This window comes from Oncorhynchus mykiss, chromosome 25 (genome assembly GCF_057628025.1).
Source record: "Oncorhynchus mykiss isolate SJ-2025 chromosome 25, ASM5762802v1, whole genome shotgun sequence".
Taxonomy (NCBI): domain Eukaryota; kingdom Metazoa; phylum Chordata; class Actinopteri; order Salmoniformes; family Salmonidae; genus Oncorhynchus; species Oncorhynchus mykiss.
The window spans coordinates 54,352,171-54,366,127 of record NC_143046.1 but is presented as its reverse complement, the minus strand read 5'-3'; the positions used below and the strand labels follow the sequence as shown (position 1 = coordinate 54,366,127).

The window sequence follows — 13,957 nt, the reverse complement described above, 5'->3', positions numbered from 1 at the left end:
CCAGACCTGAATCCAATCGAGAATCTGTGGAAAGAACTGAAAACTGCTGTTCACAAATGCTCTCCATCCAACCTCACTGAGCTCGAGCTGTTTTGCAAGGAGAAATGGGAAAAAATGTCAGTCTCTCGATGTGCAAAACTGATAGAGACATACCCCAAGCGACTTACAGCTGTAATCGCAGCAAAAGGTGGCGCTACAAAGCATTAACTTAAGGGGGCTGAATAATTTTGCACGCCCAATTTTTCAGTTTTTGATTTGTTAAAAAAGTTTGAAATATCCAATAAATGTCGTTCCACTTCATGATTGTGTCCCACTTGTTGTTGATTCTTCACAAAAAAATACAGTTTTATATCTTTATGTTTGAAGCCTGAAATGTGGCAAAAGGTCGCAAAGTTCAAGGGGGCCGAATACTTTCGCAAGGCACTGTATATACATTTTACAGACCCCGTATGTTTTACATTGGTTACCTTGTTATTAGTCTCACCCTTCAGCTCCATTCAACCCCTCCCATCTATCTCTTAACCAACCATTTTGGATTTCTATTTGCCATATATTTTTTAACTGAGCTGAGCTTCACAAAAGTACTGAATCTTTCTATTCTCATAGCTTCTACAGATTGTAAATTGAAGATAAACATTTTTGCAAAAAATGACTATGGCTTTTCAAATCACCCAGTATTGCTATCTGCAGTGTTAGTTCTAGGCATATGTTGCAATTCTTCAGCTATTCCTGGACCGGTCACCAAAAACAAGCTACATTTGCTCCATTCATCTTTCCCTCGATGACTAGGGAACTAGTCATCGACTAGTCTCACCGTCCCTGTCGCTCAAAAACGTCCCCACAGCATCACCGTAGGGATGGTGGTAGGTTTCCCCCAGACTTAATGCTTGGCATTCAGGGAATCATCAGACCAGAGAATCTTGTTTCTCATGGTCTGAGAGTCCTTTAGGTGCATTTTGGCAAACACCAAGTGGGCTATCATGTGCCTTTTACCGAGGAGTGGCTTTCATCTGGCCACTCTACCATAAATGCCTGATTGGTGGAGTCCCTCTGGAAGGTTCTCCCATCTCCACAGAGGAACTATGGAGCTCTTTTAGAGTTACCATCGGGTTTTTTGGTCACCTCTCTGACCAAGGCCCTTCTCCCCCGATTGCTCAGTTTGGCCGGGCTCTAGAAAGAGTCTTGGTGATGATGGAGGACACTGTGTTCTTGGGAACCTTCAATGCTGCTGAAATGTTTTGGTACCGTTCCCCAGATCTGTGCCTCAACACAATCCTGTCTCGGAGTTCTACGGACGATTCCCTCAACCTCAGCTTGGTTTTTGCTCTGACATGCACTGTCAACTGTGTGACCTTATATAGACAGGTGTGTGCCTTTCCAAATCATGTCCAATCAGTTGAATTGACCACAGGTGGACTCCAATCATGTTGTAGAAACATCTCAAGGATGATCAATGGAAACAGGATGCACCTGAGCTCAATTTCGAGTCTCATAGCAAAGGGTCTGAAGGCTTATGTAAATAATGTATTTCAGTTTTCCAATATTTTATACATTTGCTTAAAAATGTTTGCTTAGTCGTTATGGGGAATTGTGTTTAGATTGATGAGGGGGAAAAATTATTTAATCAATTTTTGAATAATGTGGGAAAAGTCAAGGGGTCTGAATACTTTCTGAATGTACTGTATGTAGACACTGGTATCGTACTGGATATGATGAAAATAAGGTTAAAAAGTGGTGGAATTGCCCTTCAAGACTAGTTAAAAGTTATGTACTAGATATTCATAACAGTATATTTCCCAAATATTCAAATATCCTAAGAAGTTGTTGGCACTTTCAAAAAGAACAAGAATGAAAGTCTTATTCTATAGGCCTAGGCATCTTCTCAATCATATCTTTATGAGAGATTGAACAAACAATATTAAGATAGGAGGATGCAAATAAAGCCGTTATTATCTAGTTCTGAAGACTGTCTAGACTTTTCTTCTATCTAGCCCTTGATTTATAGCCTAACTTTCTGCGGCAAGACAGCCCGTTCATCAGTTGACTGTCACTTTGCGCCGTCATGTGTGTGCCACATTGACACAGACAGACACACACAAACCTCTTCCATGCTGAAGCTTCACCAGAAAGAAATATTAAAAAAGGTTTGCTTGCACTTAGCCTCTGCCCAGGCTTTCAACATTATCTTTCGTCATGATTCGCCCAGTTGTTAGCATGCAATTTCGCACTATAGGCCTACGGTGGTTTTTAACAGAGTTTAAAAACACTCACATTATTACACTTTTTGGGTTTGGCCAATAGGGAGCAATACCATCATATATCATGAGGTTTTATGAGTACATAATCACAATAGGACAAAAGTTGACATCGCCCAACCTTAGATATAGGGTATAGGAAGTATTCATGCCAAACTGTATCAAGGATTGTCTTTCAAAATAAATAACTTCCAGTGCTTTGGCTTAGGTGAAAGTCTGGCGAATCTGTTGTAGGCTATGTGTGAATTGTTACATTCAGACAAATTTAAACAGGCCAATGTATTTACTATTTTAACAAATGAACCAAATGTACCTTTTCACAGCTTCCATGCAGTGTGTTGAGAGAGCAATGATCTCATGACAGTTGCGGTGTAACTAATAAAGCTTGCACGTCTCTTTGCCCTGCCCCGGGTCTATGTAATGCAGGATGATGAGGTGATGATGCTTTCCTTAGAAGACCCTCTTTTGTTTTGCTCACTATGTAAACTCCATGCTTGAGATTGTAGTGCAAACAGGAGCTATGCAGAGCATGCTTCTTTATCATTGTGCATGGGATTTGTCTTTATCCAGCTTCTGTCAGGCTCAGAATGTCACAGTGTGGTGAATTATCCGTCTAAGGAGATACTGTTACAGACACATACTTATGACTGGTCAGGGGGAAATCCAACAATCAAAATCTCACAGAAGTGAAGTAGTGTTGGAACAACATCACACTGTGACATTCGCTTTAGTGTGCCTCTGCTTTTAAGTCTGCCAACCTTCATTCAAACCAGAAACCACAAATCCACTGTACGTATCTATGCTTCTGCTTTTATCTGTCAGTGGTGGATTTCTAATTTCTGATATTAGGGGTGAGACGTAGCATTTGACGCTAGGTCAGTCAAGGCTACTGTAGCACGGCAGTCTTGTTCATACTGTAGGAAGGTAGGATGTGTGTGTGTGTGTGTGTGATGGCTCTCACATGAAAAATGACAGCCTACAAGGGAGGCCAGGAGTCTTTCCTAGTCGGGTCACACAATAGCACTGGAAAGACTCTTGACTTTAGCTAGCACAGGGCCTGTATTCACAAAGATTGCTGATCTAGGATCAGGTCACCCTGTCCATAATCGTATTCAGTATAATCTAAAAGGCGAAACTGATCCTAGTTCAGCACTCTTACTTTGAGACTCTCTGTGAATACGGGCCTAGGTGTAGTATCCTGACTCTCCTGTCTCTCCGTCCTCCAGCATGTGAAGCTGGGCGCCCTGAAGGACCCTCTGTTGGACGACCAGGGAGACTTCAACAGGATGTGCGGGGCCATGAAGAAGATTGGCCTGGACGACACGGAGAAGCTGGACCTGTTCAGGGTTGTGGCCGGGGTGCTGCACCTGGGTAACATTGACTTTGAGGAAACCGGGAGTACATCGGGTAAATCAAGTTACATACCTAACATATCTCTCTTAGTGTAGCTCTCTGGAGTATTAGAATGTACACATACTTACGCAGATACGTGTGTGTGTGTGTGTGTGTGTGCAAGCACTCATCTGCATACGCTCAATGGGGCTTATTGGTCCTTTTATTGTTCTGACGGCATTGAATCCCTTCTATAATGTGGCAGGAGGTCTACCCCCCACCCCTGGCTGACACATTATTCTCTGTCGGGTCTCACTGTCCCACTTTTGAAGTACACCCATTGAAAAGGACATGCTCTGAATCCACTCGCCTACCAGCTGCACAAGAGTGATGCAATACATCTGTCGTATAAGAAAATTGATGATTCAAGCTTATCTTGAGATGGATGATGTAATCACCCCAAAACCAGTTCTTCAGATTACTGCACCTGTACATAGCCCATCTATAATTTAGCCCAAACAACTACCTCTCCCCCTACCCTATTTATTTATTTATCTCCTTTGCACCCCATTATTTCTATCTCTACTTTGCACATTCTTCCACTGCAAATCTACCCTTCCAGTGTTTTACTTGCTATATTGTGTTTGCTTTGCCACCATGGCCTCTTTTTTTTTGCCTTTACCTCCCTTATCTCACCTCATTTGCTCACATTCTATATAGACTTACTTTTCTACTGTATTATTGACTGTATGTTTGTTTTACTCCATGTGTAACTCTGTGTTGTTGTATGTGTCGAACTGCTTTGCTTTATCTTGGCCAGGTCGCAATTGTAAATGAGAACTTGTTCTCAACTTGCCTACCTGGTTAAATAAAGGTGAACTAAATAAAAAATAGATTGCTGCCTCGAGAGCAGATATTACCTGGAACGTCGCACGGTGCTCACTCTCTGTTGAAATGGTTACATGTTGACAGTTAATTTCCCTCTCAGACCATCTGTCTGTCTCTGCCCTTCAAAAGTACGTTACTACTTCACTGTCTGCGACAAAGACGGTACTTCTTCTGCAGAATGTGTGGCGTGGATTCCCAGTGTGGCTGTATTCAAGCATTTGGCAGGAGAAAGAAAGTACTAAAATCCATCCAAAATCCAATTGAGGAGGCATAATGGACGCTGCTCCATTTTCTTTTTGTGCGCACCAATAATTTGTTTGGGTGTGCGCGTGGTGCGTGCGCGTGTGTGTGCGTGTGTGTGTGTGTGTGTGTGTGTGTGTGTGTGTGTGTGTGTGTGTGTGTGTGTGTGTGTGTGTGTGTGTGTGTGTGTGTGTGTTTCCAGGCGGCTGCATCCTGATGAACCAGTCTAGTCAGAAGCTGGCCTACTGTGCTGACTTGCTGGGCCTAGACCAGGAGGACCTGAGAGTCAGCCTCACCACCAGGGTCATGCTCACCACAGCAGGGGGCGCCAAAGGAACAGTTATCAAGTAAGACTACCTCTAATGCTGCGTTTAGATGGTATGAGGTAGACGGTGAGAGCACGACGGTAAATGACGTTGAGGCTGGCAGAATACCGTCGTGCTGGCTTACTTTTGCCATCACCATCTTTCTTGCTTTCTTGTCCCGCTATGCCGACTGATATGACGGTTTTTGCTTCCCTTGTCTGAATGCAGCATTAACCTACCTGCTGCTGCACTTTTATACTTTTAAAGTCTAATGCCCCATTTACATTGTGGCTTATTTAATTATGCCGTACGTCATCTTCACGGAGTCTTGCCCCGCTACTGAACAATCAAGTGTAGTATTTGTAATGCAAGATGGAGGAGAGCCTGTCTCTCGTCAGAGATCGCATAAATACATTGTTTCAGGTGATAGTAAAACATGAGACTGAACATGAATAGATTATAGATGAGAATATGGGGTGGGGAAAGTGGGCAGTAATGGCACCTACAGTAACTACAAAGGGTAAAAGGTTTGCTCTGAACCTGCTGCTTCAGCTCGATGCCTGTCCAGAAAAAAACAGAGAGCAAAATACTTTTGGAATGTTTGAATTTTGACGAGTATTCCAGTCCACTCCGTCCTGCACAAAAATTGATATTTGAAACTAAAATAAACCTTAATCTTACACAACAAAATAGATTTAGGCAAAACTAACAGTTAAAAATAAGTAAATAAATGTACATATCTAGTATTGGCACAGTGAACTCACTGTGGACTGGAATACTGAGACTGAGTGCAGGACAGAGTGCTACACCATAGCTGAACTTGCTCACTTCAGAAGAACTCCACTTTGTTCATAATCATCAACCCCTTTGAATAATTGAAGCCAAATGGTGTTGGAGAGTGCTAGAGGAATTAGTCAGCCAGGGTTCAGGGAGTACAGTCACTTCTAATGGCTTGTCTTTCGACCTCCTTACCTACTTGTTTTAGCAAAGCAATACCATCCTGTAAAAACGTACTCTTTAAGAAACAACTCAAACTTCCTTTGCACATAAACCTGAAATGAGAAATGACTGTATTAATTAAAAGGTATTTTTTAAATTTTTTATTAAAGAGTAGCCCAGTTTCGGCCTCTCACTTAGTTCTTTCCCCCCAGGGTGCCTTTGAGGGTGGAACAGGCGAACAACGCCCGGGACGCAATGGCCAAGGCCGTGTACAGCTGCCTCTTCGATCACGTGGTCAGGAGGGTCAATCAGTGTTTCCCCTTCAAAACCTCCTCCAACTTCATCGGGGTGCTGGATATCGCCGGCTTCGGTAAGTCGGCCTAGAGCAGTGAGTTTGTCTCACAGTTTGTCTGTTTCTCTGTACGTTTGTTTCTCTGTCTGCCTGTCAGTCTATCTAGCCATATTTCCGTTAATTTATCTTGTAGGTGTTCGTTTCCTTCATGTCCTCACATAAACTCTTTTCCTCGTCACGTCCTAAAAACTTTACTAACAGAATTTGATATATTCAGCACCAGTAACTGCCTGAAGATGAGCATTATTCATTCCCACTTCAGACGTGGCAGATCATTTTCACTTTCATATTGCTTCTCACACCCCTCAGAGTATTTTGAACACAACAGCTTTGAGCAGTTCTGCATCAACTACTGCAACGAGAAGCTGCAGCAGTTCTTCAACGAGCGCATCCTGAAAGAGGTGAGTGAGAGTGAAGTCTGGGGGTGCAGAGGTTGCTCGCTAGTGTTGTCACGACTCCAGAATTTTGACTTTGATACCAGGTTTAGTATTTCTTTTTTTAGGAAGCCATGTATGCATTAATTAATCAATTATATAATCATACAATCAATTTGACTTTGTTTTTACCACTAACTACAAAACAACAATGGTAATAATTTATTTGAAAGATACATCTCTATTGGTTAACTGGGTAAATCAAGATGTAGCCTAGGTCTATTCACAATACAGGTGAATGGATATTATTCAATAGGAGTGTGTGCATTCATTGAGTTATTGAGCTTGTTTAGCTGATTTCACGGGCTACAGGTGACAAACAATCCCTACCATTTAGGACTTGTTTTATTGGCGACTGCTAGGAGAACAGATCATTTCTACATGCATTGTTGCATTATTGAATTGTGCTAACTCAGCATGAGTGAGGAGCTAACAATGCAGCCCAGAAAGCTCTAGCGAGGGGTTAAAGTTCTCTGTCATGGATTTACGAGAGATCAGTGTAGATCCGGTTTGGAGATGGCATAGCCTAATAAAGACAGAAGCATATCTGTTCTACGAAATGTATTCCCAAATAACTGTATTCTCAAATATTTTATTTTTTCTGTTATACTGTGTGCACTGAACTTTCATGCATGATTGTTGATGACACGCCGATGTTCAGAGGATGGGAATGAAATAGTCTGTCCTCTATAATGCTCACAACAGCAGCGCTCAACTCAGACAGCGGTGTGTAACATACTGTAGCTGCTGGCAAAGTCATTCAAAGCCTGTACTATAGCGTTTAGGATGTAACTTTTCAGTGCCACTATTTTTGCCATGTAATGTTGTTAAACCAAAATCAGACAACCGCATAGTAGAATAGTTTACCTAGTTTACCCCCTCATCAATCTACACACAATACCCCATCATGACAAAGCGAAAACAGTTTTTAAAAATAAAAGCCAGATATACCTTATTTACATAAGCCTTCAGACTCTTTGCTATGAGACTCAAAATTAAGCTAAGGTGCATCCTGTTTCCATTGATCATCCTTGAGATGTTTCTACAACTTGAATGGAGTCCACCTGTCGTAAATTCAATTGTTTGGACATGATTTGGAAAGGCACACAACTGTCTATATAAGGTCACACAGTTGACAGTGCATGTCAGAGCAAAAACCAAGCCATGGGGTTGAAGGAATTGTCCGTAGAGTTCCGAGACAAGATTGTGTTGAGGCACAGATCTGGGGAAGGGTACCAAAACATTTCTGTAGCATTGAAGGTTCCCAAGAACACAGTGTCCTCCATCATTCTTAAATGGAAGAAGTTTGGAACCACCAAGACTCTTCCTACAGCTGAATGCCCAGCCAAACTGAGCAATTGGCAGAGAAGGGCCTTGGTCAGGGATGAGACAAAGAACATGATGGTCACTCTGACAGAGCTCCAGAGTTCCTCTGTGGAGATGGGAGAACCTTCCAGAAGGACAACCTTTTCTGCAGCACTCCACCAATCAGGCCTTTATGGTAGAGTGGCCAGACGGAAGCACATGACAGCCCGGTTGGAGTTTTCCAAAAGGCACCTAAAGGACTGACCATGATAAACAATATTCTCTGGTCTGATGAAACCAAGATTGAACCCTTTGGCCTGAATGCCAAGTGTCATGTCTGGAGGAAACCTGGCACTATCGCTACGGTGAGGCATGGTGGTGGTAGCATCATACTTTGGGGTTGTTTTTCAGTACTGGGAGACTAGTCAGGATTGAGGGAAAGATGAACGGAGCAAAGTACAGAGAGGTCCTTGATGAAAACCTGCTCCAGAGCGCTCAGGACCTCAGACTGGGGCGAAGGTTCACCTTCCAACAGGACAACGACCCTAAGCACACAGCCAAGACAACGCAGGAGTAGCTTCAGGACAGACTGGGGCGAAGGTTCACCTTCCAACAGGACAACGACCCTAAGCACACAGCCAAGACAACGCAGGAGTAGCTTCAGGACAAGCCTCTAAATGTCCTTGAGTGGCCCAGCCAGGGCCTGGACTTGAACCCGATCAAACGTCTCTGAAGAGACCTGGAAATGGCTGTGCAACAATGCTCCCCATCCAACCTGACAGAGCTTGAGAGGATCTGCAAAGAAGAATGGGAGAAACTCCCCAAATACAGTTGTGCCAAGCTTGTACCGTCATAACCCAAGAAGACTCAAGGCTCTAATCTCTGCCATAGGTAATTCAACAAAGTACTGAGTAAAGGTTCTGAATAGTTACTTAAATGTGATATTTCAGTTATATTTGATAAATTAGCAACAACAAAACTATTTTTGCTTTGTCATTATGGGGTATTGTGTGTAGATTGAGGGGGGGAAATGATTTATTCCATTTTAGAATAAGGCTGTAATGTAACAAAATGTGGAAAAAGGTCAAGGGGTCTGAATACTTTCCGAATGCACTGCATTTACCTGTTGTATGCCAGATAAATATTCCTGTCGAGGCGCATTCAAGTCCTGAGAGCCATCGGACAAGCAGTCAATGCACAACTATTCTTTGTGGGAGAACACTTTTGAAAGCAGTTTTGGCCTTTGTTTAAAAAAAGAGCGTGATCCCAGTTTTACATTGCTACCACATTTATTTCTCTACTCCTTCAATTGCGAGTGTGTCAAATTTTACAAATGCAGTAAACGGTAATTGAATAACCGTGTAACTGATGGATGAAGGCCGTCATGAAAATATAATAACTGTCAAAACCGTTTAGCCCTACATTCATTTTAGGTTTTATTTGTATTAACTTTACTTTGATGTAGGTAAACTTTACCTAATAATGGGGGTGTTTACTAATGATTGTAAGAAATAGTTTTGCTAACTCAGTCTATTAAACTTTCTACATCTCCACTTTCCAACTGATGATGTGAGGAGGTGTAGAGCACTATAGGCTATGGCACTTAATAATTTATTTTTTATAGTTTGATGTGTGGACTTTATTTTAATAAATAAATCTGTATTTTAAAAAAGGATGGATGCGTCTGACTATTGATTAATTATTCAACAGCAGTCGACAAGGTTGTTCTGGCTCTGAGGCCTATAATGTGTCGAATGGAAAATGCACCAATCCTTTTCTTAATTTATAGACTAATCAACGCTGATCATACCCCCGGTCCTGACCAATATGTCACCCTAGGCGAGACTAAAAAAAATGCCACCCTCCTATCCCACATGGTAGAATAGTAGCCTGGGCTATACTGTGTCAGCCCGCGATGCAATTTTGTGAATGCCTATGTGGTAATCTACCTTTTGTAAAACAGGCAATTTACCGTTAATCCATGTCATTTGGTTACATTAATTTCTGTTAATGCGTGTATTAATTACAGTCATTTACTGTTCTTATTCTCTGAGTGTAAATGTTATTTGCTCACAACCTGCTACACTTGTGAGAAACAAGTTTTGATTTATTTCATACCGTCATATGTGTGTGAACGATGAGTGTGTGGCTGGTTTCTTTGTCCGCTTTGTTGACAGAGCGCTTGCACCTGAGCACGCATTGAAGTACCTGCCCAGCTGGGCTTTTAAGTAATTTCTTATTCACATCACACAGTAAGTCAAGTCTTTAAACAAAATATACAGTATATACATTCAAATTATAATAGTTCCACACAGTATTTGAAAAATCTTTCCAACACTCACCCCCTCGATAATCCGCGTCGCTGATAAATAGGCTGTGGACATGTTTGAATTATTGTCAGTTTCATCTTCATACTATAGCATAGCTCTCCCCTTCATTAATTCCTTGTCAATTCATTATCTTATAGCCTACTTTCGGAAAGCCTAAGGTAGGCCTAGGTTTTTTAATATGTTTTAAAGAATGGAGAAATATTTGCTCTTGTGTCTGATATTCGCTGGTGGCTTTGATTGACGGGCACTTTTACTGCGGTGTGCTGTGTGTGAGTTCGCTGATTCTTTCTACAGGCCTATATGTCCAGCCAGAAAGTTTTTCCTAAAGTAGTCTGTCTGGACTCCATCTCTTTAATAAGAATCAAACACTCCTGTCATGATTTAATCTGGTAAATGGCCTATTATCAGTAGCTTAGGCTACATTAGCTCTCTCATTACAGCGTCTTCCCTTTGAAGAATGGTCGAATGACCTCAGCAGCAGGGTTTGTGATATGTTAATATTTTGGGGAAAATGTGAGAACCCATCAGACTTCGTTTTAATGGTTTTGTGCATTGATATACAGTGCCTTGCGAAAGTATTCGGCCCCCTTGAACTTTGCGACCTTTTGCCACATTTCAGGCTTCAAACATAAATATATAAAACTGTATTTTTTTGTGAAGAATCAACAACAAGTGGGACACAATCATGAAGTGGAACGACATTTATTGGATATTTCAAACTTTTTTAACAAATCAAAAACGGAAAAATTGGGCGTGCAAAATTATTCAGCCCCTTTACTTTCAGTGCAGCAAACTCTCTCCAGAAGTTCAGTGAGGATCTCTGAATGATCCAACGTTGACCTAAATGACTAATGAGGATAAATACAATCCACCTGTGTGTAATCAAGTCTCCGTATCAATGCACCTGCACTGTGATAGTCTCAGAGGTCCGTTAAAAGCGCAGAGAGCATCATGAAGAACAAGGAACACACCAGGCAGGTCCGAGATACTGTTGTGAAGAAGTTTAAAGCCGGATTTGGATACAAAAATATTTCCCAAGCTTTAAACATCCCAAGGAGCACTGTGCAAGCGATAATATTGAAATGGAAGGAGTATCAGACCACTGCAAATCTACCAAGACCTGGCCGTCCCTCTAAACTTTCAGCTCATACAAGGGGAAGACTGATCAGAGATGCAGCCAAGAGGCCCATGATCACTCTGGATGAACTGCAGAGATCTACAGCTGAGGTGGGAGACTCTGTCCATAGGACAACAATCAGTTGTATATTGCACAAATCTGGCCTTTATGGAAGAGTGGCAAGAAGAAAGCCATTTCTTAAAGATATCCATAAAAAGTGCCGTTTAAAGATTGCCACAAGCCACCTGGGAACACACCAAACATGTGGAAGAAGGTGCTCTGGTCAGATGAAACCAAAATTGAACTTTTTGGCAACAATGCAAAACGTTATGTTTGGCGTAAAAGCAACACAGCTGAACACACCATCCCCACTGTCAAACATGGTGGTGGCAGCATCATGGTTTGGGCCTGCTTTTCTTCAGCAGGGACAGGGAAGATGGTTAAAATTGATGGGAAGATGGATGGAGACAAATACAGGACCATTCTGGAAGAAAACCTGATGGAGTTTGCAAAAGACCTGAGACTGGGACGGAGATTTGTCTTCCAACAAGACAATGATCCAAAACATAAAGCAAAATCTACAATGGAATGGTTCAAAAATAAACATATCCAGGTGTTAGAATGGCCAAGTCAAAGTCCAGACCTGAATCCAATCGAGAATCTGTGGAAAGAACTGAAAACTGCTGTTCACAAATGCTCTCCATCCAACCTCACTGAGCTCGAGCTGTTTTGCAAGGAGGAATGGGAAAAAAAATTCAGTCTCTCGATGTGCAAAACTGATAGAGACATACCCCAAGCGACTTACAGCTGTAATCGCAGCAAAAGGTGGCGCTACAAAGTATAAACTTAAGGGGGCTGAATAATTTTGCACGCCCAATTTTTCAGTTTTTGATTTGTTAAAAAAGTTTGAAATATCCAATAAATGTCGTTCCACTTCATGATTGTGTCCCACTTGTTGTTGATTCTTCACAAAAAAATACAGTTTTATATCTTTATGTTTGAAACCTGAAATGTGGCAAAAGGTCGCAAAGTTCAAGGGGGCCGAATACTTTCGCAAGGCACTGTATATTTTTGTGCATGCATATATATATATATATATATATATATATATATATATATGCATGCACAAAAATGAAATATATATATATATATATATATGCAGAAAAGCCAACAGCTTTTTAATTGGACTCTCTTAATGTTGTCAATACAAAAATGCTACAGATCTTCTTCAACCTGGCATTTCTTCATTTGTTGATGAATATTTAATCATTTAAAATACCATGATAATAATGAAGTGTAATGGCTTCTTTCAAATAGGTTTTTATTAAGAAGCATATCCATTTAAACAGGTGTACAAACTGAATTGTGACCTCTCCTTTTTTTTGGGGGGGGGGGGGGGGGCTATATGCATGGTCCTTTTTTGGAGGGGGTATCAAAAAAGTACTGAAGTTTCGGTATACCGTGCAACACTAAAGAGGACTCACACACACCGAACACACTCTTCTCCCTGCAAGAGTCAGTCTACACGTTACACTCATTAGAATGGTAATCTTTCTCTCTGTGGAGATGACAGCGTTTCTCTTCTGGGAGCTCTTGTTTTATTCATTGATTTTTAAGGTCTCCAATTAATGATCAAATTAAAAAAATTAAGGGATTTCATGGCGTTTGAATCACATTGGAGTGCAGAGATATTTGTGTTGGCCTGAAATTACCCAGAGAAGCATGTTTACATATTTTTTTTAAATATACATTTTGAAAAGGAGTTTGTGTACCTGATTCAGTAAGTCATGATTGTTGACAAATCTAGGATCAGATTACACACTAACCATTAGGAGGATGAAAAAAGATCTGACCTGGTAAAAGTGGTTAGGAGCAACATCTTTGTACTTTAATGTTGACTTACCATTCTTTCTGCAGGAGCAAGAGCTATATCAGAGGGAAGGACTGGGAGTCAATGAAGTTCATTATGTCGACAACCAGGACTGCATAGGTGGGTGCCACTGTCAAACCTTTGTCACCTTACTCCACACTATGATTATTAGACATGTCTTGTGTATTTCTTCTGCAGTAGACTGTGCCCATAGATATTGCTATGTTATATTTCATTCTATGTTGGAGCTCTTTCATACATCCAAAATATATCTTGATATTGCACCATATTTAGATGCCAGACCAGTGAAACAGGAAATTTCTCCCAGCCTCTTTCACACATTCAGTTTATCAACTTTTCATGGTGCAAATTCCCCAAGAGCAGCTCCTAAACTATTTTACTTGTTTAATATGTGGGACAGCACTCTATGCGATGCATATTGTACCTGCACTGTAAGCTTCAATGTCAAACATAATGCACGGACTGGCTTTAGAAGGAAAAGATGGAATCTCTTTCTGTGTCTGCTGACTAGGAGTTGCCACTAGGAACCAAACGGAGATGCAAGGAGAGGTGTGTGAGCAGAGATTGGA

At 41.3% G+C, this 13,957-nt stretch overlaps 1 protein-coding gene across 8 annotated transcripts in view; it reads left to right on the top strand.

Moving 5' to 3' along the window:
• myo6b (myosin VIb) overlaps positions 1 to 13,957 on the top strand; it is a 98,753-nt gene that overhangs the window by 50,533 nt on the left and 34,263 nt on the right. For all 8 annotated transcript variants that reach the window (XR_005039460.2, XM_036962307.2, XM_036962306.2 and 5 more), the window contains exons 11-15: positions 3,482 to 3,662; positions 4,918 to 5,062; positions 6,172 to 6,329; positions 6,621 to 6,712; positions 13,415 to 13,487. Coding sequence is in view for 7 of the 8 variants with exons in the window: in XM_036962307.2 (XP_036818202.2) it covers positions 3,482 to 3,662; positions 4,918 to 5,062; positions 6,172 to 6,329; positions 6,621 to 6,712; positions 13,415 to 13,487 (649 nt within the window). In the remaining variant the exon portion in view is untranslated. The remainder of the gene's footprint in view (positions 1 to 3,481; positions 3,663 to 4,917; positions 5,063 to 6,171; positions 6,330 to 6,620; positions 6,713 to 13,414; positions 13,488 to 13,957) is intronic.